General features: G+C 42.8%; 1 protein-coding gene across 6 annotated transcripts in view; it reads left to right on the top strand.

Annotated features, from left to right (window-relative positions):
- Positions 1–509: 509 nt before the first annotated feature.
- ITSN2 (intersectin 2) overlaps positions 510–14,218 on the top strand; it is a 79,713-nt gene continuing 66,004 nt past the window's right edge. Inside the window, exons 1-2 of one of the 6 annotated variants that reach the window (XM_035322166.1) lie at positions 510–853; positions 14,005–14,068. In XM_035322166.1, coding sequence (XP_035178057.1) covers positions 14,038–14,068 — 31 coding nt within the window. In that variant the 5' untranslated portion in view covers positions 510–853; positions 14,005–14,037. Of the gene's footprint in view, positions 854–898; positions 918–1,343; positions 1,366–14,004; positions 14,069–14,218 lie in introns of those variants that run through there. The other 5 variants (XM_035322169.1, XM_035322170.1, XM_035322172.1 and 2 more) reach the window with 5 other exon arrangements.

Here is a 14,218-nt window from a genome sequence, read left to right as displayed (position 1 = left end):
ACCAGGCACCCCAAAAGCACCCCAAAGGCGCTGCCCTGCTTCTCTACGAGGGAAATTGCCATACGGCTAGGGCATTTTTATTGCTATGCAGAGCAATGAAACCAGAGGCATTTGCTATTCAGCTTCCACAAGGAACTAATAACAGAGATAAGGCTGAGATTATTTATTATTGTTTTGTAAATAGCTAGAAAACTTAGGGAAGAAGTCACTTATGAGGCAGATGAGGAGTGTTTTGGGGAGCAGTTGGAACCAATGGTGAGGAAAAATCGGGAAGGATTAGGTAAGTTTTGTGTGAGTTAAGGTCTTTACATGTAACCTTTGCTTTTGCACAAGTTCTGCAAACGCTGATCCTGCTTGCGGCAGGGATCCCTGCAGCTGAACTACAAAGGTTGAGAGTGCGATGTCAGGAGCTCTGCCTTTCATATCGCTGTACCCCTGAGGTATTTCAGGCCGAGGAGGCAGCCCCCCAGGACAAGGTGACCCTCCAGGCTGCGGCCATCTCCTCCGGGGCCCACAGCCAAGCCCTCCGGCTGTGACAACCGAACCATACACCTGGAGCTGCCTCTAACCCACGACCTAACCCCCGAAGGAATTACCCTCACCCAGCCATCGAGGCCACCCCACAAAGCAACCCCCCAACCCTCAAGGCCAGCACCGAGCGGGCACCACCACAGCGGCGCCCTCAGCCCGCGCCCGCCGCCCTCCTCCCCGGGCGGCCCCCGCCTCCGCCGCCATGTTGTGGGGCTGACTCCGCCGCCACGGGAGGCGGTGGCGAAGGAGGAGGAGGAGGAGGAGAAGGAGGAGGAAGGCTGGCGGGCAGCACGGAGCGAGGAGCTCACGGACAAGGCAACAGGTACCAGCGGCGGGACTGAAACCTCCCCTCGAGGCGGCCTCGTCCCACCGGGAGCGGGGCTGAGGTGCGGGGAGCGCCTGCTGCAGGCAGCCCTTGGGGCCGGCTGCTTGGTAGGGGACGGGCGTGGGAAGGAGTGCTCGGGGTTTCTGTTAGGCCAAGCTTTATCTATTTATTTACTTTAAGGGCCTTGTTTTGGTTTGGTTTGTTTTCGTTTTGTTTCGCTCTCCGGCCAGCGGCTGGCAGGGCCGAGGGGCTGCCCCCCTGGGGCCGGCTCCAGCTTCGGGTGGTGAAGTTTGGCCGGGGTGTGTGTGTGTGTTTGCGTATGTTTTTGAAGGCAGGAATGGAAAACAGCGACCGTAGGTCCTGCTGCTGCTCGCCTGTGTTTTATTAATGCCCTCCCCGGGAAGAAATAGCAGTGTCGGTGCCCCACCGGTTGGTGTCTGCACTGGGGAGCCCGCTGGCAGAGCTGGGTGATGGGGCATGCTGAGAGTCCCTGGCGTCTTGTGGTGCTGATGGGTTTGTTTGGCGTTGTTTTTTGGAAAATTGGGAAAACCTAGAGCTTTTGAGGGTTAAATGTTGGTGATAAAGTCGTGCTCTTTGTAAATAGATTACTTTTCCTTGATCTGAACTGTATGCAACAGGAGGTAACAATCCGGAAAATAAAAGGAGGCTGAGAGGCTTGATGCGGTTCCCTGGGCGTTGAGGTAACAAGTTAGGCTTTCAGTGCCCCGAAATGGTTTGCACGGCACTTGACGCTTTGACATCTGTCACATTAGAAAACTTGAAAGTAGATTGTGCTTTAGATAGCTCCCGTCATGGTACGCATGCTCGTAGCAGGTCTCTCAAAGGCGAGTTGAAAATTTCCCATTTACAGCGCTGGAGTGAGAAGTTACAAGGTGTTGCACTTGCGTTTGGGCTGCTGTATCGCATGTGTTTCTTTTGGGAGCCCAGGGTTCTTTAAACGTGTTTTGTTCGTGCTTGCCTATGGTGGCAGCAGCTCCCACGTTCGTATATACACAGGAAAACACACAAGGCATGTTAAGAAGCGTTCACATATGGCTTTCCTGTGGCATTTTTATAAAATTTAGTGGTACATAAAATGCATTTTGCTTTGAAATTTAAAGACTTCAGCTGTGACAAACATCTAAATCCAGTGGTGCGACAGTGATGTTTAGAAATAACAAGCAGTAGGAACTAATTGGATAAATAGGTAGCTGGGCTTCATTCTTTTACTAAACTTCATTTTTGTTTTCATGCTTCCACTTTACTTCGCCATTTGGTTTGTCCTGTATTATTATTTCTAAGCTGGGGGATTGACACCACTTCATCTCTGGATCTTTAGAGAAATATTTACTCAGACTGTAGGCTCTGTATGACATTAGGAGAATTATATGCGTACCTACAAACATGGATTTGGACTGCTCCATGCTCTCTGCTACACAGAAAGTTTGCTCAGGTTAGTCTCCTAAATAAGTGCCTAAATTAGATCAAGTGAGTATGATTGATTCTCCTTTTAATTACTGTCCTGAGGGAGTTGCATTTATTATTTTCTCCTCCTTCTATGCAAGATCTAGGGTATGAGATATGTCCCAGACTGAGTTGTTAGTTGCTATTCTAATATAAAGAGAATGGTGCTGTAGCCCTGTCAATAACAAAAATGCTGTCTCTGGCTCATTTTTGCTTATGGGGTTGTCCATCACAAGTGATATTATGCTTCCAGTGCTTTATGGGCTGCTTATTCTTTTCCACAACTCTAATATTTACAAATATTTCTGTTTGTGATCTTTGATAATGAGAAGTGAATTAATTTTGTTCAGTAGCAAAGTAGCAGCTAACAAAAATGAAGTTACAATCTGTAGGTGATAGTAATTTTTCATTCAGCTACTGCTAGGGGAAGTGGCACTGGGTTTGAAAAGTGAAAGGTAGCTATGTGCTTGACTGGAGGCATTGTGAAGAAGCTTCAACCCCCTTGAAAACAGGTGTCTGTTAAGAAAACAGACCTTGTGATAAGGTCCTGAAGAGGAACACGTTCCTATTGCAAATTGACACGGATGTCTCTGGCCTGAGAGAGAACCTGCTAATTAAGTTTGCAAGTCTCCACAATAACCTCATGAAATGTGGTTTGATCAGTACATAAAATTGAGGAAGACAGCATTTCATGACATTTTATATGAAAGTCCTGAGTTGTTCTTTCTGCATTAAAAAAAAAAAAAAAAAAACTGGCTCAGAAGTTGGACGTGTTCATTTCTGGCCTATTTTCACTTGAAAGGAAATACCTCAAATATCTCAGTTTTTAAAATACCTCCTAACTGCTTCCCTTTGCTTTTATTTACCTAAAACGTAGGCACAGGATGATTTAGTTTGGAAGGGGCTTCTGGACCTTACGTGGTCCAACCCTCGCTAAAAGCAGAGCTGACTTAGGTTGCTCAGAGCCACGTCTGCTTGCGTTGGGAATGCCTCCAGGGGTGGTGATCCACAGCTTCTCCAGGCAGCCTGCTTCTGTCTGGCATCCTCTGCACTTTGCCGAGTGAGTGCTATCCCGTCGCCCACATTGTCAGCCAAGACATTAAGCAGTGTGAGCCCTGATGAGCATCGCTGGTGGCAGCCAGCTGGGTTTCATACTGCCCATCACAACGCTTTGAGTCCAGTTTCCACCCAGTTTACAGTCAGCCCGTTCAAACTGCGTTTCTCCAGTTTGGCTTCCAAGGTAAGGATGCTGTGGGAGACCTCTTGAAAGCTGCTGTGAAGTCCAAATAAGCAGTACCTGCTGCTCTCCCTTCATCTCAAAACAGAAAGCAGAAAGGAAAACATCGTTTTTTTTTTTCCAGTAACCATCTTGTTCTTTGAGCGTATGTACAAGCCTCCCAACAGGATTTGCTCCACAGTCTTTCAAAAGACTGAAGTGGGAATGAAAACTTTCATATTGCTAAATTGTCCCTCTTGCCATTCTGGAGGATGGGTGTGATATTTGCCTTCTTCCAGTCCCCAGGACCTTTCAGAAACCATCGAGAGCAGTCTCGCAATGACCTCAGCCAGTGTTCCTGGCAGCACTGGTCCCAGCTTTGTTCCGTGTTTAGCAACTGCTGTAATTTATTGTTTTCAAATGATTTTGAATTCCGAAAGCCACTTTCAGTTCATTGTGATGCCACATCTCTTGGCGAGGTGATTAGATGATGGATCATGCCGTATTTTTAGTTTTGAGGGGGAAGCTTGGCATAAACACAGTCCTTTTCTGAAAGCAGAGAGCAGTAACTTGCTGAATTTGTGAATTTCTCCTGTTGCCTTTAGATCAGAGCATTCATTTCACGTGGCTGAATGATGTGAGAAAGTCAGCGACCTTTCTTTATCTTTCTCCTTGTCTTAGGTGACCACTGGTGATTATAAAGATAACAAAGATAATGTAGAGTTAATTAGGGAATTCTCTTTTATGGCCTTGACTTATTTCAAGCACTATCACTTGTCAGTAAAAGACTTAACCCAAAGTGTACTGTGAGGTTCAGAGGTTGACCCTAGGCATGGGATAAGACTATGGCTCCTGTATCCTTTTTAGCTTTAGAAACTCATTGCCATCCTTTACCCTTTAAAATTGCATTTTCCTTTTGTACCCTGGTTGCTGATAGCTGGTGCAACAGGTGATATGGGAGAGAAGCACTCCTGTTAGAGTACAGTCAGATTTTCCCAAGTGCTAAGCAGCTGTTTTAAGTGATCTCACCATTTTCAAATGCTTATTTGCAAACATTTAACCATGAATACCACTGGAAACCTGTTTCTGAATCCTCATCACCTGTGGGGCTTATCTCTGATCATAAGTTCATTTTCCTTGGATTGACAGACTGATGTAAGCTGAAATCTTAAACCAGCTGTGTGTGAGCAGCACCACTGGCAAAGCGTTGTTTCCTGCGGCTTTGGCTGTTTGAATCTAATGAGATGCAAGCTTTAGGAGAAGTTTTCTCATGGTTTGTATGTTCCTAACAGCTTTCAGCCAGATGGATTCTCTGGTGTCTAATATTGGTACTCAGCATACACCCATAGCTGTCTTTTTCATAAACGGGGACGCTAAATTTGGCAGCATCTTCTCTGCCTGGCTGCCTATTTTCACAAATCTTGTAGGCAGGTAATATCTTTGCACCCTTCTGTCAGGTTTGGTTCGTGTTGATTGTGGGTTTCATCAAAGTACCTGTTAACCACTCAGCTCATACCCTTAAAAAGCCAGGCTAAAAACGTAAGCATGCTGCTTACTAGCACGTTGTTCCTTCTCTCACTGATTAGCCTTATTGGGACTTTTTTATTCTCAGATTCTTTAAAGGTAAGTCTTTCTGTAGAAAACAGGTTAGTTGGTTTTATTTCATCTTTGATTCTTTCTGTGTTCACACAGACTTTGCCATATTTTAAGATTACACGGGGGCTGTAGCAACTTGTTTTTCTGGTGCTGTTGTGCCATTAGCACCAAATGTTCAAAAGGTGCGGATTAACTCACAAACAGAAATGAATCATTAAATATACGTGGAACTGATGAAGCTTCATTTTTATTCATCTTCAGAAGGTTTAAGGCTCTTGCAGTGTAGGAATACAGTCAGGCAAAGTTGCTTTCTTGTGTCCTAGAGCCGAAGCAGAAGGTTGAGTGTTCATGTAGACAAGCCCGGTGTTGTGTAACCCTTATTCTCAGAAGCACATGAAATTCAAATGACGTAACCTGATGACAGCAGCAGCACACCACATTGGAATTACTTAATAGGGAACAATTACCTGAGAACTATTTATATATACACATATATTTTGCAGTTACAGCTAGTTGAAAAAAACATTGTTGGTTCAGGTAAGTCGCTGCTGCTTTGCAGTACCACGAGCAGCAGATTTGACTTGGAACGTGCTGATGTGGGATTTGGAAGTAGCAGATGATAACTCTGTGTTGGCTCTTTGTGGGAAAATTTTCGGTGCTGATGCAGGTGGAGCTTCTGAAGTGCTGCGGCATCAGTCATGGGCGATATCTGTAAGTGATTCAACAGCGAGCGTGAAGTAATGCTTGGGAAGAACAGGAAATGGGAGTTATTCTTTGTTTCTAAAAATAAGACAGCTGCAATGCAAACAAATCGCATTATGGCCATATTAATACATGCAGTAAGAATCAGAGGTGTTTTCCAATGAAATTACTTTTCATCTTCTCTTTCAAAGGTCAAGAATTTTACCAATACTCCCTTTTTTTCCACCACACTCTTAGTGGCCTCGTATTATTACGAGCTTATTAAGCTAGAACGACTGTCTTTCTAACTATGCTATACTTGAGCTCCTAGGGACTTCACACGACACTGAGATCTATGTCTAACTCCAGTGATAATGACTCCCTAAGTTCATGAAATTTAGTTGTAATGCCAAAATGTCACTGGTGTGCTGTAGAGCTCAGTATTAAAGATTAAGTGACCAAGTTTCAGTTGAATGTCCCTTCTTTTTTGTCCTTCGTGACTTTAAAAAAAAGTTTTTCTTTAGCTCGCAAAGCCAGACTTCCTCAAATAGCACTGGGGATCCTGAAAGCTGATTGTTACTTTTAAACTAATAGTCCTATAACCATAATACTGTAGGTTAGGTATTTTGTGCTTCCAAATGTGTCAGCCATGCCTTTTTTAAGGAGGAATGTGCTTTTACCCTTCTGTTGCCCATTTGAAATAATGCCGTGGAGTTGTTTTTTCTTACTTTGAGTGCATAAATGCTGATGTTTTGCTTTTTTCACCCATGTGGCTTACCCATTTCATCAAAGATAAACTACATTTCTCCACTTTACAGACCTCTTTTGGTCTGTCTCCTCTCTGCCTTCCATCTCAGTCGGTTTGGAGGAGTGAAGCCCGTGATGGGCTTGTGCACCTGTCCAGCGTGAAAGCAGATTCTGAAAATGTAAATCCAAGTGTGGCTGACTTTTTTTTGCCTTCTTTACTTTTACAAGTAGTGAAAGATTGTTCTCTGCTGGCTGTGATTGCCCTTGTTCTATACCTTTTACTTTACGCTTACCTTTAGCAGCCCATGAATGTTTTGTGTATATTTTGAACTGTTACCAGGGTCTGAATCCCAAGCAAAACGTTAAGTAGCAGCTCTTGTATCTAAAGCTGAAGATAATGTAAGAATTCTCCTCTTTCTACTTTTGTTTTGTTAGGAGGCAGATTTTACTTGTGCTTCTGATGGAAGGGTAGGAGGGGACTCAAAATTTACTTTGAGAAAGAGTGTATGACAAGATTTCAAAGAGATGAGCTCTTAAATAACCTGCCCTGAATGTTGCTCAACATGGTAGAAATGAGAAATAACAAAGAGAAAACTCACCAAAGATCTGTGTTTTGCCTAAGTCCATGCTGACACAAGTAAGAGTTGCAATGTGGAAGCTGAGAACTGCATTTTTTGAGGTGCGTGCGCCCCACAGAATGGCATCGTAGGGCTCTTGTGCAATGCTTGCGAAGTATTAGAGGAGAAAATTGTGTGTCTCAAAGCAGGATCTAGAAAAAGCAGCACATAGAGTGCAGAGTCATGCAAATTAGGAAGTAGGAAGCAAAGAAGGCAAGAGAGTATTTTAAGTTACCACCCATTCAGGAGCAGTTGTGTCTCACTCAGCTCCCCAGGAAGGTTACGATCTGCAGCCTGGAATTTGTTCTCAAAGGTAGAAACTCTTTTTGTTTCATCTTGGAAATAATCTACCCCCTGCCTTTTTGTTATTGTTTTTGCTTTTGCTTTTTATTTTATTTTTTTCCTCTTTTTAAACACAGCAAGTAGTGATGTTGATGTCTTTCCCTGTCTGGAATGAGGTTAGTGAATGCATTTTTTCGGGGTGTGGCAGAGCTGGGTTGAATTCCCATCTTTTCCTGAGGAAGTTCACGCACACATCTCCTAGGAGAGAGCCCTGGGATTTCAATAGTGAACTTCCCAAGGTGGGATTCCCATTCCCTCCTTCAAAATTTCTTCTTTGCGAGGAAGAATCAAAGCTGTGGTGGCAGGGACAGACAGGGACCTGCGTCTTTCCAGCTTGATGATGGAGATTTTCACATAGCAGGGTGAAGTCCTGAGTTTACATTGCCATTCCAAACACTGTGCGCGGGTTTCCTTAAATGGCTGTGCAATAAAATGTGGGAGTGCCTCCTCCTGAGAGGAGGGAAAGATGGAATTAGGTCTCCAGAGACAGAGAATTGAAACGGGTCTTGATGTTTTCAATGGGTACTGTCAAATTGAGCAGCTGTCTGTAAAGAACAAATAGTAAAGAAGTAAACCCATCAATATTGTCTACACAATTATGTTTGTTTGCTTGTTTGTTCGTTTTAACAGAAGCAGTGATTCTTTTATTTTGCAGGGCATCCAGTTGGCGTGGTCAGTATATTCAGAAAGTGAGTCGGGCAAGGTGGGCCGGAGGATTTATCTGTGAATTCCAGTGCGATTTAAACCCTTTTCGAGCTAGCAAAGGGAGTAATCCAAGTGTTAGGAAACTTTGAAAGTTGGAAACTAAATTACGTGGCAACAGAGGTTTTAGGCTCATAGGCTGGCATATACCAGCCAAACGCAAACCAAGTTCCTTAAAATGAATAGTCAAATGAATCTTACTGGTCTATGTGCTGTTCTTTTATTGGGAGAGGTGGTTTTTTTTTTGACTTCTTTTGTGTTTTGACTAACATCTGAGTCAGATTGACTTCAGTGGAATAAAGACTAAAACCTGGTTCATCTGTGACAAGTATGACATAGTGTCTCCTTCAAGCAGAAATTCCCAAATCGGTGCCTGGACCACTTTAAAGGTGTTATTGAGATGGTTCTGGATTAATTTTGTACCAGTTCTAAACTGAACTATGGGATAAAGTCCCAAAGAGGACAGTTGCTCTGATATTTTTTCTTGTTGACTTAGCAATCACCTGCATGGAGGTAGTCTTGTTTGGAAGAAAGCTTCTACCCCTCGGTGGTTGGCAATGATCATCTGATCAGGTTGGCTTGCTTTTACTGCATAATATCAGCAACTTGCCTGTACTGTCACAGCCTGTACTGTATCAGCAACTTGCCTGTACTGTAGGCAGCACGCTGCAAAGGTAAGAAGAAGGAACTGGGGTCTGGTTGGCAAGGGGCAGGGAGGGGCAGGTTGCAGCATGAATTTTGGGTCCCCTTAGGAGAGGAACGTGGTTAGGAGAGCGGAGAATAAAGGAGTACACTTTTATTTTTACACTAAAAGTGTAAAAATACACTTTTACTCCTGAACGTTGTCAGTCTGGTGTAGAGTGTCGTGGTACCCAGAGCAGTTGCTGCTGGCAGTTTCCCTAACTGCTACTGCTGGTAGTGCCAAACAGGGAAGCGTGGGAATTTCTTCCATTAAAACTAATTTAATTTATGTCTGGTCAATAGCTAGCAGCACTTCTGGATCTTGTTGTTCTTAATGCCCTTAAAGATCCGATTAGATCACTGCAGTTACCTAAAATCAAATTCAGTTGTGAGTCTTTGCAACCTCACATAAAGGCAGAATAGGAAGGATAACATAGCTTGGATGGCACTTCCTAGGGGGACAGAATTAACTAGCAGTGTCTCTGACTCAAGTCTGTAGGATTGCTACTTCTAAAACCTTCCTTTTAAAGCATCTTATGATTTCCAAATATGCTTAATTCATGAAAGGCCTCACCTGAATAACAAATGTGCTCTACTTTGAGCCTCCTGCTGCAGGGAGTGCATAAACCAGAAAGTACAAAACAGCAGGGAGGGAAAATGATACATAATTAGTTCAGTAGCAAATAACTGTAATTATGCTTTTTACAGCAAATAGTCATTGGAAGCAGTATTTTTTCTGTTCTGTCTTAATCACTGTTTGGAGGCAAGTCGCTGTATGACAGTGAGCAAAGAAGGGACCTAATTGCTTAGGGTTAAGTAAAGTATTTAATACTTCTATGTATATTTTTTTTCTTCTTGAAATGTCCAACTGTTAACTGAGGCTTGCAGTGCACTTATTCACAGTAGCAGAGGGGAGCAGGAAGAGCTAGTGATCTGCTAGCTTCCAAGATCCACTTACTCACTGTGTTCCTGGTGTGGATGGGTGTTGTGAAGCTGACTGCAGTCCGTGTTGAAGGGGCCAGGTCAGTGTGTCCAACTCCAAGAAGGAAATAAACTCAACTCTCTTGGCCTGCCAAGATGTTGTGTTATTCTTTTATATATTTAAAATCGGTAGACTTCTACATAAATGACTTGAACAAAGAGAAATACTGGGCTATGCTGGTTTATAATGCCTTACCAACACTTAACAAGGCAGAGAGCTACGTGAGCATCCCATTGACACAGTTTGCTTTGCCAATACCAGCAGTTTTTGTATCACCCAGTTCTACAGGTGCTGCAAAGGGAGAATCAGTCAGCTGCCACTGCAATGCCCATCCTTGCTAGTGGGCTCTTAGAGCAGAAATCCTCAACGTGACGCCTTGCAGTCTGTGAGGGAGGCAGAAGAGTAGGAGTGAGTCCAGCTGTGCTGCTTCTACAGCGCTTGCTCGCTTCCAGTCACAAGCGGTGTGCCAGAACCTGATGCACTGGACCTTCATTCCTACTGAAACTATGTGGCTGTGGTTTCTCTGAGAAATATTTTGGAAAAAAAAAAAGTTTAGGTATAAATATTAACAAAGGTTGTGGTGAGGCTGGTTTTCATAAAATGGCAAACAAAAAATAAGCCTACAGTGGAAAAAAAGTTATGTTTTCTTTTTATTATTTTTTTTTTCCTTTTTCCTGTGTTCTGTCCAGCTCTAATGCTTTCTTTAATACTTCAGCATGGTCTCAAGTTCCCCCCTCCTTCTTGTGGTCTCTTTATAGTTGAGTCAAGCTGAGAAATAATCAATACTGAGGGAGGGAGCAGAAGCTGCAGTTCGGCACATCTGACACAATTAGTGCTTTAAGCATTAGGAGCAGTCAGATCACTTGTTTACAAGAGCTTGTGGTCCTGCTATTTATACACAACATCCCAGTTTTCCTGTTTTCGCCCTAAATGGCAGCAGGACTCACTGTAGCCTACCCTGTTCAGTGGGACACTTGATACGGTTCTGTTACAGGGTGGATTTTGTGCTGTTCCTGACATTGCTTCTTACGGCTGAAGCTGCTAAGTGAGCTCACCAAGAGCTCACATGTTGCAGAAACAAATCTTTTCTGAGATGTTCTGGTTGTAATGGCCATTTTGTCACCTTTACAGTCGGGGATACTGTTCAGGATCTTTGTTGTGTAGAGATTTCTTCCTTAAACATTTTTATATGTCGTTAGATTTCCCTGTAGTGTAATAAGGTTATTTGGAAATTCAGAGCTTTCGCTGTCATTAATGATTAAAAGTTATCAGAGCTGTTTTAAAATTAGTAAGTTTTGCCTAAAGCCATGACATTTTCCTGAGATTTCGCCCTGTAAATAAACGGTGCACACCTGTGTCCTAAAGGTGCAAGATACTTTACAGGTGGTGAGAGCAATTTGATTCGGAATGTGTGGAAAGTAAACTCCTTTTAACTTTGATGTATGCATAATATCTAAGCCTTTGGGGCACGCTGTGGAAACTCAGAAGGCAGAATGCTTGTTGAAGGCAAGCAAATCCTTTGAAAAGGATTGTTTCTGCAGACCTGTGAAAAAATGTGTGAACTTGGAGTTTACTGGGCTGTTTCCTCCTTCCCTCCTCCCCTAAAAACAATTGATGTTGCACAGATGCTTTTATTTCCCTTTTTTAGCTTCAGTACGACTTCTGACTCAGTCCCCAGTGAAGCATGTGTGTTTGGTATAACCCTGGTGTCAGAAGGGAACAGACTTAGACAAAAATAAGGTTTCGTTTTGTTATTGTAAGTTATATATAGTATTTTAAATATGTATCTTGAGATTGAGGAGGTTTAAGAGTGAATCAGTGTGTATCAGACATTGTGCATTGTACCTTGCAATTACTAATTTAAAAACTCAAGAAGTGACCTGCAAAAAAGGAAAATAAAGTATGTTGGAGGAATGATCAGCCGTAATGACTGAAGGCCACACATCTATAAATCTGCAGCAAGGCACGGAGGGGTGGAGGTTTCTGTCGGCGTGGAGCTCTGCTGCCCTTTGCTCTGGGGGTGCTGGGGATGTTCTTCAGCATCCCGCTTCTCTCTCCTGGTTTCGCCTTCTCTTTTAGCACTCACTCCTCGACAGAACAGCTTTTGCAGAGAAACATGCTGTAGAAATGTTTAATAACATTGAAAGCATTTGTCGGGAAAGCTATTTATAGACTTCAAGTGTCTCTTGCTAGGTTGCTGGTAGGGCCTAAGAAGGGATGCTGGAAGCAACCTAAAAATACCCAAATTCATTTTAGAATTCCTCTCTTGGAATAGATCCATGCCTCCTTTCTGCATCGTTCTGCAGCTGATGTCAAATGACACCCCGGGAGATTATTTGGGCTCGTCAGTTGTTTCCATTTATATGTGAGTGTGTATTCTGTATATGCAGAATACATACACGTATATGTATAATATCTATATATGAATGCATAATGCATGTGTCTGGGTAAACATCAACAGTACCTGGGAATATCAGGTGTCTTTAATGATATTGCTCAGTAATGTGTTAGTTTAAAAAATATATACATAGATATAAATATACTTTTTTTTCTGTATTGGACAGTTATGTATAGCACCACAGAGCAAGGTAACTTCAGATAAAATACTGTTCTGCACTCATTCTGGGGGGGGAACCAAGTGCATGTGTCTGTGATGTTTACAGGTGATCCAGTGAGAATGAATGGCTGATGTCCTATTACAGTTTCCTGGTGTTAGATATTATTTATAGGATGAATAAATTTGTAAATATTTATTAAAATGAAATTATAAATAGTGCATAAACATATATAGAGAGGATTGCTGACAACTGACCCCAGCTTTTTTATTTATTTATTCATTATTTTTATTTCAAAAATGCACAACAGATGCAAAAAATGCTCTCCTGCCGTCAAGTAAAACTGGAGTGCTTTCCAGTTGTGTGTTTTTTGTGACACGATGCGCAGTAGTTTCTTTGGGGGTGGATGAACATGGGGTCATGATCTTTCTGTACTTAAAATCCATGGCTGTATTGAGAGGTACAGGATTTTTTTGGCATGTGAGAGAACAGATTGGTGTGTGAAGAGGGGTGACAGAGAGGTCTGCGATGTGGTGCACTTGCTGGAGTGGGATAACACCAATCAACTGCAGAACTTCATTTCTCTAGCTTCATCCTGAACAATAGTTTCTCCATGTAGCGTGCAGGATAATGATGTGTAAGCTTCAGTGTTTAACTAAAATTCTCTCACTCAAAGCAAGAGCTCTCTGTACTGTCTTAATTTGACATTTGTAAAGCAATGCTTGTGTGTATCCCTCAGATAAGTTTTAAGTATTAGTAGTTTGCAATGCCAGAAAGCTTAATAACCCCTACGGGTATTCTTGCAATTATATGTACTGGATAAACAAGACAAGTCTTAGTGCTCTGACATTTCTTGTTAGCAAAGCTAAAGTCTCATTATAATGAGACCCCCCTTAAATGCTGCTTTTGAGTCTTCCTGCAGTACCCCAAGAAAAGGACTAACTTCATGGTGTTGGTTATGGAAGACTGACTGCAAGTTTTTATTAGAACAAGTCCCTTTTTTTTCTCCTCCCAGAATACATCATATAGGAACATTTTTTTTTGTAAATTGCGTTGGAGTAGCTGAGTATGTGAATTTGCATAGTGATTGTTCTTCCAATTTTCTCAACAGAAGCATTCTCTTACAGAGCTGTACGCCGAACTTTTTAACAATATACATAAATATTTACCAGGGAGCGCTGGAAAAGATCTGTGAGGACACGGAGTCTGTCTCCTCACCAGGGGAGGATTGTTCCCCACGCCATATGTCCTGACATGTTGTCAACTGTTTGTGTACGTTATGCAGGAGCTGCTAAACAGTTGGTACTGTTTTCCTTTAAGAATGAGCCACTAGGTTCAAGACTGCACTGCACAGCCTATAAAAAATAAAAAAATAAAATAAAAAAAGTCCCCCGCCCCCCTCCCACATGTAAATTCAGCTTGTTCAGCAGCAGCCTGAAGCCCTGCATTGTTTGCTATCGGAAGTGGGAGCTAAAGGGGACAGACATTCCCCCTGCTCAGCGGGAGCGCGCAGCGACGTTTTGCCCTTGTTGCATTATTAATGGCACGGTGATTTTATGTTGCAGATGGCTAAGAGCTAGCGAGGCAGATTCAAGACCATGATGGCTCAGGTTCCCACAGCCATGAATGGTGAGTAGCTCGGTTCGGTTTTAGGGGTGGGGACGTTTGCCTTTATTTTTTGTTTAAATGCTGATATTAAAAATTGCTGATTTTAGTACCTGCAGCAGTATTACGGTCAGTCTGCTGCAGTTTGCTTCCTGTAGTCTAACTCGGACTGTA

The sequence above is a fragment of the Oxyura jamaicensis genome, chromosome 3 (genome assembly GCF_011077185.1).
Source record: "Oxyura jamaicensis isolate SHBP4307 breed ruddy duck chromosome 3, BPBGC_Ojam_1.0, whole genome shotgun sequence".
Lineage (NCBI taxonomy): Eukaryota > Metazoa > Chordata > Aves > Anseriformes > Anatidae > Oxyura > Oxyura jamaicensis.
This window is presented reverse-complemented; position numbering and strand designations above follow the sequence as displayed.